The sequence below is a fragment of the Pinus tabuliformis genome, chromosome 1_2, assembly GCF_031772625.1.
Source record: "Pinus tabuliformis cultivar Carrire ecotype Pingquan chromosome 1_2, CPIR1, whole genome shotgun sequence".
NCBI classification, from domain to species: domain Eukaryota; kingdom Viridiplantae; phylum Streptophyta; class Pinopsida; order Pinales; family Pinaceae; genus Pinus; species Pinus tabuliformis.
In genome coordinates, this window is record NC_142298.1 from 1,248,355,975 (window position 1) to 1,248,377,768 (window position 21,794).

At 36.4% G+C, this 21,794-nt stretch overlaps 1 protein-coding gene across 1 annotated transcript; it reads right to left on the reverse strand.

Moving 5' to 3' along the window:
• Window positions 1-10,638: 10,638 nt before the first annotated feature.
• On the reverse strand, window positions 10,639-11,274 carry LOC149210767 (uncharacterized). Its single transcript, XM_089399083.1, has one exon. The coding sequence runs from the start codon at window positions 11,272-11,274 to the stop codon at window positions 10,639-10,641; it is 636 nt and encodes a 211-aa protein (XP_089255209.1).
• Between the last annotated feature and the right edge of the window lie 10,520 nt (window positions 11,275-21,794).

A 21,794-nucleotide genomic window follows, 5' to 3' on the forward strand; every position in this document is an offset into this window, starting at 1 on the left:
TTGTTTACGGTAACCCATGCTCTTATGGGACTCCCTACATTTGTGAGACTGGTCGCTCAATTAGTCAAAGGATTCATGAACATGTTGCTGACATCAAGCATGGTAGGACCCACTCCTCTGCTTTGGCAGACCATGCAGATAAATCTAAGCATCACATCTACATTGAGGAGACCCAAGTCGTTGCTAGGGCTAGTCATTTCCATCATCGTAAATTGAAGGAGGCCTTAGAAAAAAAAAAAAAAATCCTAATAATTTGAATCGAGACGATGCCTGAATTATTAATAGAAGTTGGGTCCCTATTTTGTCCTCCTTGTTTTTTAGGTTTCTTTCTTTTGGGTTGATTTTGTTTGTTTGTTTATCTATGAAGGTATTGGTGTCCTTTTTATAGTATTTGTTGTTGGTTTATTCTTCATTAGACTTTATATTCTTGATCCTTCATGCTTCTTAAGTATTTTATTTGTTCTTAACTCCTTTTAATATTTTTGTTATTTGTTTAATGGGCTTCAACCTTGTATTTTATTGTTGAATCTATATATATATATATATATATATATATATATATATATATATATATATATATATATAGTTACTTGTGTATATTTTTGTTTTATTTTATTTATTTTCTATTAATTATTTTTATTTTATTTTATTTCCATTAATTACTTTTATTTGTTATATGATGTTGTCTCAATTAGGGTCTTCACTCCTTTTTATAATTTTCTACTTCCCTTCCTTGTAGTTTTACTTTGATTTTTTTCTTCTTAGTTATATTTTTCGATTATTTCCCATTAATAGATTTTTTTAATAATATTTAATTTTAATAAATTAATTTTAAACATTATTTTTCAGAAACTAGTTGCGTTACTTAATAATATTTGTTTTTAATATTAATATCATAATTTAAATATTATGATGATGAATCACACTTGTTGGTTCCAAACGTGTCAGCTAAAAAATTCTCTTATGTGATTTCTACTGAAAGACTATGCTTAATTCATTATGATTAGAGAAGCCCCAAATTTAAATATTATTGACTTTGTTTTTTATTTTTTTTTGCCAAAAAATTCTCTTATGTGATTTCTACCAAAAGGCTTTGTTTAATTTATTATGGATCACAAAAACAATCCAAAAGTTTAAATATTATTGACTTTGTTTTATTTATTTATTTATTCTTGTTGTATTTTTTGATTATTTCCCATTAATAAAAAAATTTAATAATATTTTATTTTAATAAATTAATCTAAATATTATTTTTCAAAAACTAGTTGTTACTTAACAATATTTGTTTTTTTTAAATCAATATCATAATTTAAATATTATTGACTTTGACTTTTTTCTTTTTAGTTTTATTTTTGGATTATTTTCCATTAATATTTTTTTAATAATATTTGATCTTAATAAATTAATTTAAATAGTATTTTTCAAAAGCTAGTTTCTTAATATAGCGGTTACTTAATAATATTTGTTACTATCATAATTTAAATATTATTTTTCAAAAATCGCCGTTATTTGAAATTTTGGTCTCTATATTGCTCTCTATTTACTCTGTGGTCATGGTCTATCTCTTCATCTGGTCAGGATGATGAACCATGGTTCGGCAAAAAATAATTGTTATGTGATTTCTACGGAAAGGCTTTGGCCAAAAAAATTATTATGTGATTTCCACTAAAAAAACTTTGTAATTCATTATGGATTGGATAAACCTAAATTCAGAAATTAAATAATGTTTAAGAGATGAAATTAATTTTTGATAACTATATCATGCAAAAATAAAAAACTAAACCATCACCATTATTATAATTATTATAAATAATATTGATATTCTCCAGCAAATTGTTCGCTATACTATATTATGTGTCGATTGGATTCAAATTAATTTAATAATTTAAAATTAACTTAATAATTTAATTTAATTTAATATTTGATTTAATGAAATGAATTAGAACATTTGAGTAAAAAATTACTATTATTATTATTATTTATAATTTGATATATATATATATATAACTTTTTTATTTTAATTAGATAATTTCAAAATTTATTTTTGAGTTTATATTAGGTTTATTTTAGAGGGATCAAATTTCTTTTCACTTTCAAAGAGGTTTGCACCTCAAGAAATATAATCCTTCTAAATGCTTAGTAGATCCAAAATTATGATGCACCTCAAGAGATTTAATTCTTCCAAGCCTTTAATAGATCCAAAATTAAGATGGATCTATACTAATTCTTATTAATATTATTTATATTTATATAAATTTAATGTTTATATATAGAGATATCCTTTTGTATAAATCACAAAAGTCTAAAATCAAGAGATATTCTTATTTTTAATTATATTAAAATATATTTAGGTAAAAGTTTTAAGATTTTCTTAATTTATTTTTTTAATGTGGTATGCATGTCATATATGTGTATGTTTATTAACTATATGTTTTTTATTATTTTGTTGTTGTTGTTCCTTTTTTTTTTTGTGTTAGCTAATCCATTAGGAGGTTTGAACCTAAATCTTGAGGAATATGTCACTTCATTACCAAGGCAATATTCAATTGAGCTACTCCCTTGGGTTTTATTTTTCAATTATTATTAAAAAAATATTTCCCAAACATTTGATTGGACCATAACTTGGGTCTTATTGCATCTTTTGTACTATATAATGTCATGTGGATAACCATCTCACATATTTAATGTCATAATTTATGGATATCCTTGCAAAATGCATCTATGAATTTTAGATGTGTAGTGATTTTTTATCCCATAAATTACTTCCCACCACAACTTTAACAATTCTTTCAATGGATAGGAATAACATGTAAATAAACATATTTATGAGGTTATTTACCACCTTAATTTATGCTTTTGTAGGAACTTAATAGTAAATGTATAGACTTACTAGTGGTTACTACCCACCAAAATATATGAATGTTTTGCCAAACCAAGACTAAGATTCTGTTTTATATTAACTATTATTAATTTAATTTAACATTGATAATTATAAGTTATATGTTTTAATAAAAATTTCCCAAAACACACCCAGTATTTTACATTCATACCTTACAACTCTAAAGTTTCTACACATAATGAACTATAAAATTGATGGAAATTTCTGTTGATTTCAAACACAAAAAAATAACACACAGAGAACAACGCTCTGGTTTTCTACAGAATCTTTATTATAAAACAATAATAAAAACTGTTACAGAATTTGTCTTCCTTAACTCAGAGGGATTTACAACAGGAACTTCAGTTCTAGAATCTGATTCCACTATATCAGAAAACTAAATAGTTCAGCACTGTTGTGCATTGCAGAGAAGAAAGAGCTCTCATTGCTGATATTCTCCCTACACGTCTCTGCTCTTGCATTCTTTTTATATTTAACAACACAAAAATATCTTTTACAATACGTGTTGCTTTTCCCTTGCTTCCGTGAAATAAAAAATAGTAAAATTTAAGATTTCACCTACATTTACCAACCCTAGTAAATATCATTAATTACACGGTTGAAAATATCCTATTTGAATTTAATGCATGGCTTATCACACCATCGCATCGCAAGAAGAGAAAGGATGTGCCACTGCCTCTATAACCTTTAAATCATGCGATCTGCGATCGCATCGCAAATAATCAAAGGACACGGTGAAGGTTGACAAGAAGGGAAGTGTGATATGCGATCTGCGATCGCATCGCAGAGGAAAAATCCAATCGCTGTTTTCTGAATAAGCTGGGTCGCTGCTCAACTGTCAGCTCCTGGCAGTTTAAAATTATTATTCCAACACTCCCCCTTAATTTTAACTGCTGGGTTTTTTCTGCATACCAAGGCATTTCCTGAAATGATCAAAGCTTTTCTTTGCCAATGGTTTTGTCAAGATGTTAGCATGCTGATCCTCTGTTCTGCAGTGCTGCAAAACAATCTCACCATTGTTAACCAATTCACGTATGAAGTGAAATTTGGTGTCTATGTACTTTGTCCTTTTATGAAAAACAAAATTTTTAGACAATGCTATTGCTGATCTATTGTCACAGTAAATGGTTGTGCCCTTTCCTTGTTTATGACACAAGTCTCTGAGAACTCTTCTCAGCCACACTGCTTGGTATGCTGCTGTTGTTGCTGCCACATACTCTGCCTCTGTTGTTGACAAAGCCACAACTGGTTGCTTCTTGGAAGCCCATGAGATGGCTCCCGATCCCATATGAAAACACATATCCTGATGTGCTTTTCCTATCATCAACACTTCCAGCCCAATCACTGTCAGTGTAACCTGTCAACATGAAACTTTTAGAAGAGGAGTATAAAATACCAAACCCCTTCGTTCCATTCACATACCTTAGAATCCTCTTGGCTGCCTGCCAATGAGTCTCTTTCGGTCTTTTCATAAATCTGGAGATTAAACTCACAGCATGCATAATGTCCGGCCTAGTTGCAGTCAAGTACATAAGGCTGCCAACTATGCTCTTGTACAGTTTTAGATCAAAATCCTTACTGTTGTCTTCTTTGGTCAATTTCAACCCCATTACAGTTGGAGTCACAGCTGCCTTGTTGTTCTACATGTTAAATCTATTTAACACCGCTTCTACATTTTTATCTTGAGAAATAAAAATGCCATTTTCACTTCGGTCTACTTCAATTCCAAGAAAATATCTTAAGAAGCCCAAGTCAGTCATTTCAAATTCACTCTTCATGACTGCTTTAAAATCAGCAATGAGAGAAGCATCATTGCTAGTAAAAATCAAATCATCTACATATAAAACAACAATAAGAATCTTACCGGCATTATCCTTTATGTAGAGTGTGGGTTCACCATCACACTTATCAAATCCATTCTCAATCAGGTAAGCATCTATTCTGCTGTACCATGTTCTTGGAGCTTGCTTCAGCCCATAAAGAGCCTTTTTCAGTTTACAGACTTTATGCTCTTGGCCTTCAACTTCATAGCCCGGAGGTTGATCAACATAAACCTCTTCTTTTAACACTCCATTCAGGAATGCAGATTTAACATCCATCTGATAAATCTTCCATTTGTTTTGTGTTGCAATAGAAAACACTGTTCTGACTGTTTCCATCCTTGCTACTGGTGCAAAGGTTTCATCATAGTCTTTTCCTTGTTGCTGCTTGTAGCGTTTCACAACAAGTCTAGCTTTGTGCCTGTCAATCTTTCCTTCAGCATTGCTTTTGGTCTTATAGACCCACTTAACTCCAATGGCATTTTTTCCTTCAGGGAGGTCCACTAACTCCCATGTTTTACTCTTCTCAATTGCACCAATTTCTTCATTCATTGCTTCAATCCATTTATCTTCATTTACAACATCTTCAAAATGGACTGGGTCATCAACATGACAATACAAAGCGAATAAAGAATTCAGACCGGTATTGTTACTTACCTCTCCTTGTTCATAAATCTCATTCAGATTTCTGAATCTTGGTCTTCTTGGTGTGCTTGGAGTTCCATCCGAACTTGAGGGTATTTCCGATCCCTGTGGTGTGCTTGGAGAAGCACTTCCTTGAATTCTTAAGGCTGTTCGAATTCCAGATTGTGGTGTGGTTTGTTGTACTTGTTGTGGTGGAGGAGGAGCCACCAAGGAAGGATTATTTGTTGTCGTCCCTTCCTCTTCTTCTTCGTGAGACACAATTTCCTACACATTCACTGTCTTCTCTAAGCTTCCATCCCAAGCTTCATCTTCAATGAACTGCACATCTCTGCTTACTATCAATTTCTTGGTGGATGGATTATAGAGTTTGTATGCTTTTGACTCATCACAATAGCCAATAAATACACACTTCTCCCCCTTACTATCAAGCTTTTTTCTTAGCTGATCCGGTACATGTGCATATGCCACACAACCAAATACTCTCATGTGAGTGACAGTTTGCTTTTGACCACTCCATGCTTCTTCTGGTACTTTGTTCATGACAGCTTTAGTTGGGCATCTATTCAAGATGTAAACTGCGCAAGTGACAGCTTCTGCCCAATACTCATGCGGCAAGTGCTTTGCCTTTAACATACTTCTGACCATGTCAAGAATGGTCCTATTCTTTCTTTCAGCAACACCGTTTTGCTGAGGTGTATACCTCGTGGTGAACTGCTTTTGTATGCCATTCTCTCTGCAAAAACGCAGAAAGTCTTGGGAGATGTACTCTCCTCCTCTATCTGTTCTGAGCACCTTGATATAATACTCACACTGCTTCTCAACAAGAGTTTTGAAGTGGCGGAATTTCTCAAACACTTCACTCTTCTGTTTCAGCATATACACCCATGTCTTTCTGGTGTAATCATCAATGAAAGTTAAAACATATTTATTTCCGGAAAATGATGGTGTTTGCATCGGTCCACACACATTAGAGTGAACAATTTCCAATGGTGCTTTTGCCCTTATACTCTTTCCTGTTGGAAAGCTTTCTTTGTGTTGTTTGCCCAAGATGCAGCCTTCACAAAGGCTGTCTGGTTTCTCGATTAATGGTAATCCCTTTACCATTCCCTTTTTGTGCAACAGATTCAGGCCTCCGAAATTGAGATGTCCAAATCTCAAATGCCACAACCAACTCACATCTTTCAGTTGTTCCTGAAAGACTTCTTGAGTTACAGCTACAATAGTTCTTCCTTCCTTCAAATCTGCCCTGAGTTTGAGAGGAAACATTCTATTGCTGGTCATCTGCACCTGTGCAATGATCTTCTTACTTGGAGGTATGTTTCTCATTGTACACAAATCATCTTTGAAGAACACGTTGTAACCTTTGTTAATGAGCTGTCCAATGCTCAAAAGATTACATTTCAGACCAGGTAGATAGTATACATCTGGCACAATCATCTGTTCTCCATTTTTTGCTCGGATACTGACTCTGCCCTTACTTTGACAGATATCGTATCATCAGTCCCTGTTGTTACCTCAGATTTCACATTTTCATCCAGATTGGCAAACATTGCAATATTTCCAGTCATGTGATTACTACAACCTGATTCTAAGAACCAAAAATCTTCTTGTTTGTCTTGTGCTATGTTACATGTTAACAGCACGTTCTTTGGGTTCTTATCTTCTTCATTTGCAAAATTAGCATTTTTCCTATTATTCATGTCATTTTGTTTTTTCCTACATTCATTGGCATAGTGCCCATATTTCTTACAATAATGACATTGGACTTGGGATTTGTCATATCTTTGTCCATGAGCTCCCTGTTTGCTTGAACCTTCATCTTGGTTCTGATTGCAGCTTCTTCCACTTGTGCTTGTAGGATAATTTCTGCCTCTGTTTTGGCTTCTTCCAGGACCTCTGTTATTTGCTCTGCCTCGACCTCTTCTTTGGCCAAAAGACATCTGAGTCTTGAATGCTTGCTCAAAAGAGGAATCTGTTCCTCTACTCAGTCTGTGTTCATGAGACAACAGAGAAGCACTCAGCTCATCTACCGTGAACTGTGAGAGATCTTTTGTTTCTTCTATTGCTACCACAATAGATTCAAACCTTGAGGGTAAACATCTCAAGATTTTCTCTACAATCCTTCTATCTTCAAGAATCTCACCATGAGATCTTATCTGGGTTATCAAGCCAATAACCTGAGTGAAGAATGAATCTATTGTATCAGATTCCTTCATGCTGAGATTTTCAAAGTCTCTCCTCAACATCTGCAACTTTGCAGTCTTCACCTTCTCCATGCCTTGATAGGCAGTTTTGAGAATATCCCATGCCTCTTTGGACTTTGTTGCTGCTGCAATCCGCGGAAAAACACTTTCATGTACTGATTGAAAGAGGAAAAAGAGGGCTTTGGCATCCTTCTTCTTGTCACTCTTCAACTGGTCTCTTTCTGCTGCTGTCAAAGCAGCCAACGCTGTTGCATCTGCCGGTTCAGCATAGCCAGTTTCAACCAGCTCCCATAGTCCTTGAGAAGCAAATAATGCTTTCATTGTTATGGACCAATAACTGTAATTTTTCCCATTAAACTGTGGCAGTTGGGGATTTGTCAAACCTGTTCCAGCATCTGCCATCTTAACCTGTATTGGTAAAGAAGAGATACAAACTGTATTTTGAAAAACAAGAAAAAAACTTTCTCTGCCAAAAAAAAATGCTCAACAAGCTTCTTACAGCTCCTATAGTGAAAAAACAAACTCTTGTTTTTTTTTTTGACTCACTGAGTGCCTAGACTAGCTCCGATACCATGATGGAAATTTCTGTTGATTTCAAACACAAAAAATAACACATAGAGAACAACGCTCTGGTTTTCTACAGAATCTTTATTATAAAACAATAATAAAAACTGTTACAGAATTTGTCTTCCTTAACTCAGAGGGATTTACAACAGGAACTTCAGTTCCAGAATCTGATTCCACTATATCAAAAAACTAAATAGTTTAGCACTGTTGTGCGTTGCAGAGAAGAAAGAGCTCTCCTTGCTGATATTCTCCCTACACGTCTCTGCTCTTGCATTCTTTTTATATTTAACAACACAAAAATATCTTTTACAATACGTGTTTCTTTTCCCTTGCTTCTGTGAAATAAAAAATAGTAAAATTTAAGATTTCACCTACATTTACCAACCCTAGTAAATATCATTAATTACACGGTTGAAAATATCCTATTTGAATTTAATGCATGGCTTATCACACCATCGCATCGCAAGAAGAGAAAGGATGTGCCACCGCCTCTATAACCTTTAAATCATGCGATTTGCGATCGCATCGCAGATAATCAAAGGACACGATGAAGATTGACAAGAAGGGAAGTGCGATATGCGATCTGCGATCGCATCGCAGAGGAAAAATCCAATCGCCGTTTTTTGAATAAGCTGAGTCGCTGCTAAGTGTCAGCTCCCCACAGTTTAAAATTATTATTCCAACAAAAATGACTTTAAAAAAACCTAGAATAGCATTATACTTGTAACGCAAAATATTAACACTAAACAAGTTTACATAAACACCTATGTAACTTGAGTAAAACCACTGATTGATTTGCATTAACACAATATATTTCTTAGCCGACCAACGAAATGTTTGCAGAAGGTGGATTGGAATGCATTCGACTATATTTTCGAGGGGAAGCTTTTCAGAGATTCATATGCGGAAGACAGATCCGATTGCATGCTAATTACGTAAATAAAAGAGTTGAATAGACGGGTGTTCAATGAATTTGCAAAATACAGAATCCTTTTATTGCCAAGAAAGTTTAAACTGTCCATCGAATTCCCAAGGCTGTTAAATTTTTAATTAATCTTTATAATAATACTTAGAATAAGTTTAATGTATTTCCGCCAATAATTCAAACTTTGCTTATCCATAATTTTGAATTAAATTAGTTATAGAAAAAATGAATGTCTATACTAATTTCTATGAATATAAGTTCTTTATGATATCATCGTAACAGGTAGACATAAAGGGAAAAATGATGCATTCGTTAGAGAGGCAAATCCAATATCATTACTTAGAAAATGCAAATATGTGTATTACTTCTGCCGGTGTTCTAACTTTTAAGGGTGATTATTAACAAAACCATTCAAAATTCATAACTTTTAAGAGGGATTATTACGAAAACAATTCAAGATTCATATGTTAATAATAACAATGGCTGAAAGAAGAATTTCATGGTCTTTTCGACAGATGTTTAAAACACCTCAACCTCTCTGCTTTACCCATCTTAGATATTCTCTTCTGCAACTCCATACTTGATGATCTGCTATCCCTGGCACTAGCCTAGTCGCTTGTCTTTTGTTGGACCTTTGACTAGATACCGAAAATAGAATTAGCTTCACCTGCCTACAAAGGTTACTGCGTAAATCTTCGGCTAGTGAAGAGAAACATGGGACCATTAAATATTATAAAGAACACTTAGTAACAGAGACAACACTCGAAAATCAACATATATATATATATATATATATATATATATATTTTGAAATTTTGGTTAAAAATATTAAAATGATAAATTTAAATAAAATATTCACCCGAAACAAAGATATTTCAAACAATTATCTCATTAAAATCGTTGAATTTGTAAAAGAAATCAATTAAAAAATTACAGATATGAAATTCATTTTCATATCATTAAATTACGAAGAAAACAAAGACCAATACACTTCATTGAATTGTAAAAAAATGAAAACAATTAAGAACCTAAATTCAATATTATTGAATGAAATTGTAGACCTTTCGTTGGGCTGCTAAATAGAGCTGTCATTGTGGACCATCTATCTTGGAGGCCATGAGGAGTTCATGCATGTTGTATAACCATCTACACAAATTAAAACCACCGCCAAGTGGTATGAGCCGCAATGTGAAACAAGAGTTCCCATATAATATGTTGATGGAACCTGAAAAACTGATGTGATTTTTTGATTTACTTGCAGATCTGAAAATTAAAAAAACAGAGAATCACAGAACAGACTGTAGACACAAACACTGGAATAACACAGGTCTGTAAACAATACCACTCGCTTTATTATGAAGAAGAGATGAGCATTTTATAAACAATGCCATCATTCTCTTTATTACAAAAGATAAAATCAAACTGCATAATTAGATAAAGTCAATATATTTTAGATGTTTCCTTTTTCCTAGTTTTTCAGATGTTTCCCTCTTTTCTATTCTTGGATGTTTCCAATGAAATAGTACGCTTTTTCTTGGTTGCCCAATTAGTGAGATGTTGCTGATTTTTGTGTCCTTTCTAGTTGCCCAATTCCTCCCTGTTTAGATCAGGAAGCGTCCCGGCTTCCTCCACCAACTGAGGGAAATTGCGTTGCAATGTTTCTGCATTGATCCATTTTGCCTGTGCTAGTGTGTGTCCCTTCCGACCAACCAAATATGAGAAGTATGGCTGATGTCTTGTATCCCGTTTCTTGAAGTCCAGAATTGTATCTTTGAACAGAGGAGGCTGAAAATCTGGAATATTATCAACCGGATGATGAATTGTAACAGATTCCTCAAGGAGAGGTGGTTCAAATAATTTGAGATTATTAACATTAAGAACATCGTGGATGCCAAGCTGGGAAGGCAAGTCCAAGCGATATGCATTTTCTCCAATGCGTTCCAGAACAATATATGGGCTATATCTCAGAGGGTGCAGCTTATGATGCTGGCCCTTGAAGCGTTGCTTGTCCAACAAGAGCCACACACAATCTCCAGGTTGAAAAGACAAGTGTGTTTGCTGCTTGTCATGTCTCTGTTTGGCACGATCTTGGGCTGCTTGCAAAGCAGCCGTTACTTGAGCTTGGCGTTGAGAAATGGAGTGTATAAAATGATGAGCTGATTTTTGTTCCTGTTGTTGATGTGCAGACCCAGAAGGGGTGATTGTCAATGGCATCTCAGAGGGTGCACTTGGTTGAAACCCAAAGCAAACCTCAAAAGGTGAGAAACCAGTTGAGGAGTGTGTTGCTCGATTGTAACTATGTTGAATGATGTGCAATTATGTATCCCACTGTTTGTTTTTGGAAAAGTAGCTGCGAAGTGAGTGAATCAAAGTACGATTGACAACTTTGGTTTGTCCATCTATTTGTAGGTGGAAGGCAGTGGAGAAACAAAGTTGGAAACCCAACAAAGACCAAAGAGTACGCCAAAAGGTACTGAGAAAGCGAGAATCACGATCTAAAATAATGCTACTTGGCAAACCAAAGTGTGGCCACACATGATGGAAGAAGAGATCCACGGTTTGAGCAGCAGAAGTAGTCTTATGACAAGGAAGAAATATAGCCATCTTGGAGAAACGACATACCACTACCCAGATAACATCATGTTTACGAAAAGTAGTAGGAAGGCCACTTAAAAAGTCCATGGAAATGGATTCCCAAGGACGAGAGGGAATTGGTAATGGATGATACAAACCATGCTTACAATTTGAGGGCTTGCTTTGGTAAGGCAGGCCAATAGAAGTGGCGTTGAAGATTGAGAATGGTCTTGGCTGTGCCAAAATGCGCTCCGCATGAAGAGGCATGTGCTTCACGGATGAAAATGAGACGATCATCAGATTGTCGCACACATAGTTGGTTCAATTTATACAACCAACCATCACGAATGGTATAATCAAGAAAGGGAGTTTGGTTGATGACTGTAGGGTGTTGCAAAGCTTCCCATATCTCACCAAAGACTGGATCTGTTGCATACATATCCTTCCAAGCATCATATGCAGCACAATGCACCTCTAGAATGTGTAGGACCTGAGCAGGCGGTCGACCTAACAAATCAACCATCTTATTACTTGTCCCCTTCTTGTATTTAATCACCAGATGGAATTGTTGAATGTAAGAAGCCCACTTTAAATGGCGTTGCTCTTGAATCTTTTGTTGTGAGTTGATGAAGATTAGCAGATGATGATCTGTATGGAGGATGGTCTCTTTGCCAAGAATGTAATGGCGCCATTGCTTCAAAGCTTGCACTAAACTGTAGAATTCCTTGTCATAGGTGATGTACATGAGCTTAGCATCCGCAAGTGCCTCAGAATGGTATGCCACAGAGTGGCCTCCCTGTTTAAGAACAACTCCAATGGCGAATTGAGAGGCATCAATTTCCATCTCAAATGGTTGATTCATATCTGGCAAGCGAAAAACAGGAGCAGAGCATAAGGCACTCTTGAGTTGAGAAAAATGTTGCTCAGATTCGGCATCCCAAATAAACTTTGCTTGATGAGACAACCGGCGCAAAGGGCGAGCCAACTGTGAAAAATGAGAGACAAACTTTCTGTAGAAATTAATACCTCCCATGAAGCTCTTGAGGTCATGTGCATTGGAAGGGGCTGGCCATTGCGCCAAGGCTTGTACACGAGAGGGATTTGGGCGAACCCCTTTGTTGTCAATAATAAATCCCAAACATTGAACTGATGTTTGTCCAAAATAGGATTTCTTTTCTTTGACGTGAAGGTGATGTGCTCGCAATAACTCAAGTATGGTGCGAACATGCTGAAGATGGTCTTCCCAAGATTTACTGAATACTAAAATGTCATCAAGGTAGATGATCACAAACTTACCCAAATTTGCCCTGAAAACATCATTAATGAATCTCATAAAGGTGGCCGGTGCATTGGTCAGTCCAAATGGCATGACCAACCATTCAAATAGACCAAACTTTGTTTGAAAAGCAGTTTTCCATGTGTTGGCTACATGCATGCGAACTTGATGGTAGCCTGCAGTTAAATCCATCTTTGTGAAGAAACAAGCCCCGTGTAAATGGTCCAACAAATCCTCAATGCGAGGAAGGTGGTAGCGGTTTTTAACAATGGCTTTATTAAGGGCTCGATAGTCTGTCACGAGGCGCCATTCAGAAGCATCTTTTTTGGGAATAATAAAAGCTGGAGATGCACATGGCGAGGATGATGTCTGAATATGACCGGATGTCAACAATTCTTCAATTTGGCGTTCTATCTCAGTTGCCTCTCGAGGAGCAAGGCGATAAGATGGGGGATTGGGTAAGGAAGTGCCAGGAATAAGATCAATGTGGTGTTCAACAGAGCGTGCTAGAGGCAGCCCTGTGGGTTGGGTGAAGACAGCTGCAAATTCATGGAGTAGAGGAGCCATTGAAGGAGAGACTGGATTGGTGAGGTTGTCTGGCTTGACAGGGTGAACCAAGCACAAAGAAACATCTTGGTTTAAATTGACTCTCATAATGGGAGCTTTGCCAATGGAAGGTTGGGTTGATGTGCTAGCTGAGGATGTGAGCACATAGGTGCGCCCATCGTGCTGCAAGTGGTATTGGTGATCTGTAGCATGATAAACAACATGTCGAGCCTCTTGGTATGGAATTCCTAGCAATAAATCAGCACAATCTAGAGGAGAAACATCACATACCACAGTATCACGAAAAGTTCCAATAGCGAAGGTGACAACACAACATTATGAGATGGTAAGACGAGGACCGTCCTTTCTGACCCAACCGAGCTGATACGAGTGGGGGTGAGGAGTGGTGGGAAGGCAAAGGCGTTCAACTAAGTCTTGTGACACAAGATTCTTTTGACTCCCATTGTCAAGAATAAGCGTGGCCAACTCATGTTTGATTTGACAATTATGGGTAAACAAAGGCGTAAGAGAGGTGTTTGTTGCATTAGCAGTCATGAGGATGAGAGAGGGGTCCACTTCTGTCGGATTTTCGAGAGAAACAGCTGGAAGTGGGGTAGTGGCCTTTGGTTGTTCGACCTCTGTAAAAAGAGTTTTCTGGGGGCGGATATTTTTCAATACTCGACAATCTACAGAAGCATGTGAGTTGGTCTTGTGAAATGTGCACCAAGGGGTGCGGTGAGGTGTGGGGGATGAGGCAGAGGTGACATTAGAAGAATCAAAGGAAGATGGACCATTTCTGGCTTGAGGATATCGGATTCGAGTACCCACTTTGCGTTCCACCGCCAGGGCCCGAATAAAGGCCTTGTCTAATGAAGCACTATCAAACAACTCAACTTCACGACGAAGAAGCATTAGCAAACCAGAATTAAATTTGATAATTAGTACCTCTTGTGGATCGGATATATGGAGTTGAATGCGCAACTTGCAAAAGACATCAATGTAGGCTTGCACTAATTGATTGGGTAGTTGTCGAAGCTGCAACCATTTGGCAATGAGATTTTGTATATACCCTGGAGGATAGAAGCGTTCACGTAAGGCCTCGCAAAAAGAGATTCCAAGATGTGATAGGCGTCGATTTGGTCTCGACTTGTTCTCCAAGTTCTACAACCAAGGACATATTCTCAAGTTGAGTATCCCACCATGTTTGTGCTAGGCCTTCCAATTGTAGATTGGCGATCTGAAGTTTCATCTCCTCGTCCATCGTTGGACAGGTTCTAAAATAGTTGGAGAGGCTGCGGATCCAAAAATCAACAGTCTCACCATTTATTTGCCTTGAGAATTTGGGTAGTTGAAAGCATGTATCAAGCTGCATTTGCCCTGGAGGGCGTTGTTGTTGTTGCAGCGTAATTAGCTCTTGAAGAGCCCTAGCTAAATCATTCACTGGCGAGTCTGCATGGGAGGGCTCTTGACGCTCTTGACGAGGCGGCATGATTTTCATCCACTGAATGGAGTGAAATGTATGACCCTTAAAAAAGAAGAAGAGAGAATCGCCAGGTGAATGGCTTCCAAGATCTTACGCTCTGATACCACTTGATCTACTTGCAGATCTGAAAATTAAAAAAACAGAGAATCACAGAACAGACTGTAGACACAAACACTGGAATAACACAGGTCTGTAAACAATACCACTCGCTTTATTATGAAGAAGAGATGAGCATTTTATAAACAATGGCATCATTCTCTTTATTACAAAAGATAAAATCAAACTGCATAATTAGATAAAGTCAATATATTTTAGATGTTTCCTTTTTCCTAGTTTTTCATATGTTTCCCTCTTTTCTATTCTTGGATGTGTCCAATGAAATAGTACTTTTTTTCTTGGTTGCCCAATTAGTGAGATGTTGCTGATTTTTGTGTCCTTTCTGGTTGCCCACTTTTCCTCCAACCCTTTCGATAAGGGTTTAGTTGATTTTTCATCTGAACATGTGGTTTAATATTTAGGTACTTTCTCAGCCAAGGATTTTATTGGATTTTCATCTGTAACTCTGGTTTGGATAGCAGTTAGGCTGGTCATCTTTAGATCGATACCCCGAAAGAAATTTGTGTGAATTAAAATTGGATTTGGTAGCCTATGATTTGCTTGTGTGTGCTTCATATTTTCTAGTTTACAATGCAGTAAAATGATGTTGCAAGAAGATTATAAGAAGTACCAATTCTGCTATACGTGGAAAAACCTAATTAAAAGAAGAAATGTCAATTGTTATATCTCCATCTAAGACTAATCTCAATAGCGCTCATAAAGTGTGATTAATCTTAATAGCCATCATAAAATGTGATTTTCAACCCAAGTAATAATACATTTATATTCAATATAAAACCAATAATTTACATATTAAGATAAATCAATAAAATTCTACTGTTGTCACAAAACAAATAATTTACATATTAAAATAAATCAATGAACTGGTAATTTATTAGCTGGGCATCCCATATATGACACTGGCGGACAAATTATAATTTTCTGAAGTTCTTACCACACAACCATATAAAACTTTTCTATTTGCAATTTTCTATTAGCTGGATATATTCCTTCATTCACAACTTTCTGGTTTCAATTTTCTTTCGTTCATATACATTTCCATGACCATATAGAAATCCAGAACATGCAGCCTCATAAACATAGTTTCTTGTAATGTGGATATCCTGTAATAATGGATCGTTTTTTGGGCATATTGACTTGCATGAGATTCACTTAATCGACCTTCGTAAGTGATTCACTTAATCGACCTTTCCAAGCGTGCCTCAGCGATTTATTGAATTAGGTGGCCATGGATAAGTGTGAAAAGCTTGAAAAGGTTGGGGAAGACACATACGGTAAGGTGTACAAGGCAACAGATAAGATCACCAATGGACTAGTTTCCCTTAACAAGAATTACCTTAATTTGCACGAGCAAGGAATTTGCCGAGGTTGCTTTCGGACACTTCATATATTGTTAGGTTTGTGTTTTCTGGTCTTCTCAATCTGGGCTTAACAAGTTTAGAATCTTGCCTTTAATGTATCTTGCCTTCTAATGTTTTATGTGAAGTCTCTTCAGAGCATTCGAATTTTCACTTTTTAAAAGTTATGTCCATGATATGTTTCATAAGTGAAAGCGAATATAGCTACTTTGTTTAGGTGTCTGCTAATTTTCCTCCATGAAATGGTCTGTGTTTGATCTTTGATTTAAAGGCTATGTTTGTGAAAACTTTTATAATTGTAATTAATTTAATATATTTTTCTCTAAATGTTATATTCATTTGATCATGGCGTCCCTAAGCTAGAATGTGGTTTCATCTCTCAACTTTAGTAAACACATGGATTGGAATTTTCATGCTGATTAATATAGAACATGCGGTCAAGCAAAATTGTGTTGGTTTCTATGTTTACTCTTTTGTTCTTATTGTACATTGAGCTAGAATAATTAAAATTTGGAAATAATTTTTGTTTTTGTTTATTTTCACTGTAATTATTTTACCCTACATTGAATAATTGCTGAAATTTGAAATTTGAAAATACCTTTCAGTGTGATGGTCACTGTGTGTTAGTTATTGTGTTGGTTTCTATTTTTACTCTTTTGTTCTTATTGTACATTGAGCTAGAATAATTAAAATTTGGAAATAATTTTTGTTTTTGTTTATTTTCACTGTAATTATTTTACCATACATTGAATAATTGCTGAAATTTGAAATTTGAAAATACCTTTCAGTGTGATGGTCACTGTGTGTTAGTTTTTGTTTTTTCTCTGTACACTCTTGAGCTTGCTTTGAACACTTTTGAGCGATTTATAGGATCCACTGTTTCTTCTACAGGTGAGTCGGTAGCTATGAATTCACTGGTTTTACGAGTGTACAATTCTGAAGTATTTGTATATGTATGAACGAAGCAAAAGATTTGAATTGGATGGCCTGTAGATAAGGTCCTCTCACAGGGTGGAGATGGAGAAACCTTGATAAAAAATAGGTTGCAACTAGTTGTTGCCCCATTATTGTTTCCAATCCTGGAGGAGAAAAACTTGGTGGAAAAAAGTTTGCAGAGCATAGTAGGTGGAGAAAAACTTGGTGGAAAAAAGTTTGCAGAGCATAGTAGGTGAAGAGCAATGAAGAGGAGATTGAAGAATTCCAGTCAAGCAAAGTTGCCCCATTATTGTTTCCAATCCTGGAGGAGAAAAACTTGGTGGAAAAAGGTTTGCAGAGCATAGTAGCTGAAGAACAATGAAGAGGAGATTGAAGAATTCCAGTCAAGCAAATGGTGTGCAACCTTCTTGAAGCAAAAGAAAAGCTTGTGAGTGGAGAAAGAAAAAACTTTGTCATCTTGGCACTGGACAAGTGTGACAGCCAAACAACAAAACAGTCACACAACAAAACAAGCCGCCAAGTGGTTTGAAGTGACAACAAAACAAATGCCCAAGTGGTTTGAAGTGACAACAAAACAAATGCCTAAGTGGTGGGGGTGATGGAGGATCAACATTATACTAACATTTAATGTCCAAGACTAATGCGAGGCTAATGCAAAGATTAGTGGAGTTATAAAAAATACGAAGAGTTATAAAAAATACGAATGAATAGATACTTACTTTTGCAGTATAAAGTTTGCATAAACTTTGTATATCATTGTAACAGTGCCTCCAGGCAGGTGAAGTCTCCCATAAGAGATGCAATTCAAGACTTTTGTGAAATTTTGGTGAGTTGAAATTGCCCCACTAAAATTTGGTTAAATTTTGTTGAAGAAAGCTAGTCAACTCAATTAATATAAATTCAACTACAAGCGATTGCGATAGTCCCTGTATTGCGGCAAGCAGGGACTGATAATATAAATTCAACCACAAGCGATTGCTACAGACCCTGCATGGCCGCAAGCAGGGACTGATAACTAAGGCCACCACAAATTGTTGGATTCCAAGGCTGATACACATATATAAGATAGAGATATATAAGATTGTCGTCGTCGTTGATAAGTATGAAGATCCGGTAATCTCATATTCCGGCAGATTAATTTCCCCTCAGAGTTATATATTGACATATTTATTTTCCAATCTATTACCATTATCAACCCACTGCTGTTCATTGTAACGGCGGGAGAGAACGGAAAGTGGCCTTCTGATGTTAGCTTACACCATGTTTCACCTTTTTCAAATTCGTTCAACTTCCACATGTGAACGTCAACACAATCACGTTTCTTAGTTGCACACAATTCAATTAGCACCACTTGGCCATCGTGTTCACATAAATTTCCAGGAAGTATCTTTGTGCATCCCTCTGGTGGTGCCATTTCTGTCCAAAGTCCATCAACAATATTGAAGGCTACGATGAGATTGCGATGCTCCTCATTCAGAGTGAGAGTAGCCCAGTAAAAATTTCCTTTACAGTAAATACCCTTTCTACAAGGCCAAATATGGGCGGCGACCGTCGTGGAAACTTGGGTCCACGCGTTCGATTCTGAATCATAAATACACATCACAATTCTTCTATTGTCGCCCTGAACTTGTTGTTGCCTGTAGGAATAGCCGAGCAGGAGAGTGCAACGCCTAGTGGAGTTATCGAAACTCATTCCACTGAAAGAGAAAGTAGGTAATGGAAGACGAGGCAGCCGTCTCCAATTCTTGGTACCAGGAATGCCTATCAAAAGATCCTTCTGATCCCCTTTTCTTTGACAGCACAGGATGCCCTTGCAATTATGCACAACGATGTGACTGAGCAAAGGAAATTTGTAAATGTGGGAACCTCGTCCTTCCATAACCTTTTGGAATATTAATTCCAACTGCTGTGCAGCAGCAACAACTATTTTACTTTATTCATTTGTCGTGATCCGGCGCCCCACATTTACTCCCGATATTTTTAATCACCGCCATTACCATCTTTTCACTCTTTAATTATTTTTGTGTTTCCAGAAGGAATAAGATCAGATCCAGCGCCACACCGTTACTTTTCAGTAAGCGTATTAATGAGCAGAATGGTTGAAACAGAAAAAGAACCATTCTCGAGCCGTAGCAGCATTTATTAGCCATAGATTCCATCACCACCGACTCAAAAATACAGCAAAAGATCAAATCTGTTAATTATGAATAGCAGAAACTTTATCAGCAAGTTAAAGCGGTGAAGACCCTTTCCCGCACTATAAATAGAAACAGAAATAGAAGTTGAAAACAGAGAGATAGGTAGATTGAAAGTCCTTTTGTAACACACAACAGTGTAGAACAGGAGAGTTTTTTTTGTATTGCACAGCAGTGCTGAAATTTTCTGAGTTATTTGTTTTCTGGAACTGAAGCGTTCCTGTTGTAATCCCTCTGTCAAGAGGAAGATGCTCTTTAGCATAATATTTTGTGAAGATCCCTCTACGTGAGGAAGACTTAGTTTTATCAGTTAGTTTATTTTCATAAATAGAAATTTCCTTTTGTGCGTTGCTGTTTCACCAAAAGTTATTTTGTCAAAAAATTTCTCGTAAGTCGAAAAATACTTGACGTCAAAATTCCCCGTTGCTGCAACACCACGAACAGCAACTGAAAAAATTTACGTTGCTGCAACACCACGAACAGCGTTGCTACAACACTACGAACAGCAACTGAAAAAAACTGTGTTGCTGCAACACCGTTTCCAGAGAACGAATTTTTCTGTTTTTCTGAGTTAAAAACAGAGTAGTTTTCTGCGTCAAAGACAAAGTATTATTTTGATCAATTTTTGATCCTGAGGCAAAGTAGAGTATTATTTTATGCTCTGTTCTTGTGTTTTTGAATTATCAGAAAACAGAGTATTACTCTCTGTTCATATTTTTTGTTGTTTCAGAATTTATCAGAAAATTTTCAACAGTGGAAACAGAGGATTTTTCCACTGTATTTTGTTTGGAATAACCAGAAATTCCCGACATGGTATCAGAGCTTGTCCAGGCCCTTTGAAGACATCAAAGAAGCTGAAAGAAGATTTGTTGCTGCAGCAAATTATCCAGCAGAGCGAAAACGCTGTCAAGGTATTTTTCAGATTAGTTTTTTGTGTAGCTGCTGAAGACATTTAAGTGATTTTTTTTACAGTCAAGTATTGCAAGAATGGCCAGCACCAGTGTGGGTATGTTTAATACCCAGCTCCCACAGTTCAATGGGAAAAACTATGACTACTGGGCAATAACCATGAAAGCCGTGTTTGCCTCACATGATTTATGGGAACTTGTTGAATATGGATTTGAAGAGCCAGCAAATGAAGAAGAGTTTATTGGATTAACTCAAGCAGAGAAAGAGAAATAAGAAGAATGACTCAAAAACCCTTGTATTCTTATATCAAGCAGTGCATGAGAGTGTGTTTCCGAGGATAGCAGCAGCCAATACATCCAGAGAAGCATGGAAAACTCTCAAGACAGCCTATCAAGGCATGGAGAAAGTGAAGACAGTAAAACTACAGTTGCTGAGGAAAGATTTTGAGAACCTGCGTATGAAGGAGTCAGACAATATTGACTCATTCTTCACACAAGCAATTGGTTTGGTCACACAGATAAGGTCTCATGGAGAAACTCTTGAAGAAAGGAGGATTGTGGAGAAACTATTGAGGTGCCTACCCTCAAAGTTTGATGTGATTGTCACCACCATAGAAGAGACAAAGGATCTCTCAAATTTTTCAGTTGATGAACTTCATGCATCACTGATAACACATGAGCAGAGGTTGAGTAGAAATGAAAACTCATCTCTAGAGCAAGCCTTCAAGACCCAGATGTCATTTGGAAGAGGAAGAGGTCAAGGCAGAGGAAACAAGAGAGGAAGAGGCAGAACCCAATACAGAGGCGGAAGAAACAGTCCAGCAAACGTTCAAGGAAGAGGCAGCAATCCAAATCAGAACCAAGGCCATGGCAGCACCCAGCAAAGTGGACAACATCATGCTCAAGGACAAAGGTATGAAAAATCCAATGTCCAATGTTATTATTGTAAAAAATATGGGCACTATGCAAATGAATGTAGGAAGAAGCAGCATGATATGAGTAATAGATCTAGTGCAAATATCACTAGAGAAAATATCAGTCAAGATAATGTGTTATTAGTTTGTAATATGGCCGAAACAAACAGTGAAGATATATGGTTTCTAGATTCTGGTTGCAGCAACCATATGACAGGAAACATAGCCCTGTTTTCTGCTTTAGATCAGAGTGTGCAGTCACAAGTCACACTTGGGACTGATAGTAAAATTTCTGTTATGGGAAAATGAGAAGTTAAAATATTTACAAAGAAAGGTGAAAAGAAAACCATAGCAAATGTCTATTATGTTCCTGGAATGAAGTGTAATCTCTTGAGTATTGGACAACTTGTTCAGAAGGGTTATAATG

What these genes read in the sequence shown, in the direction of transcription:
- LOC149210767 (XM_089399083.1), bottom strand. Translation starts at nt 11,274, where the DNA reads ATGCCATTGACAATCACCCCTTCTGGGTCTGCACATCAACAACAGGAA.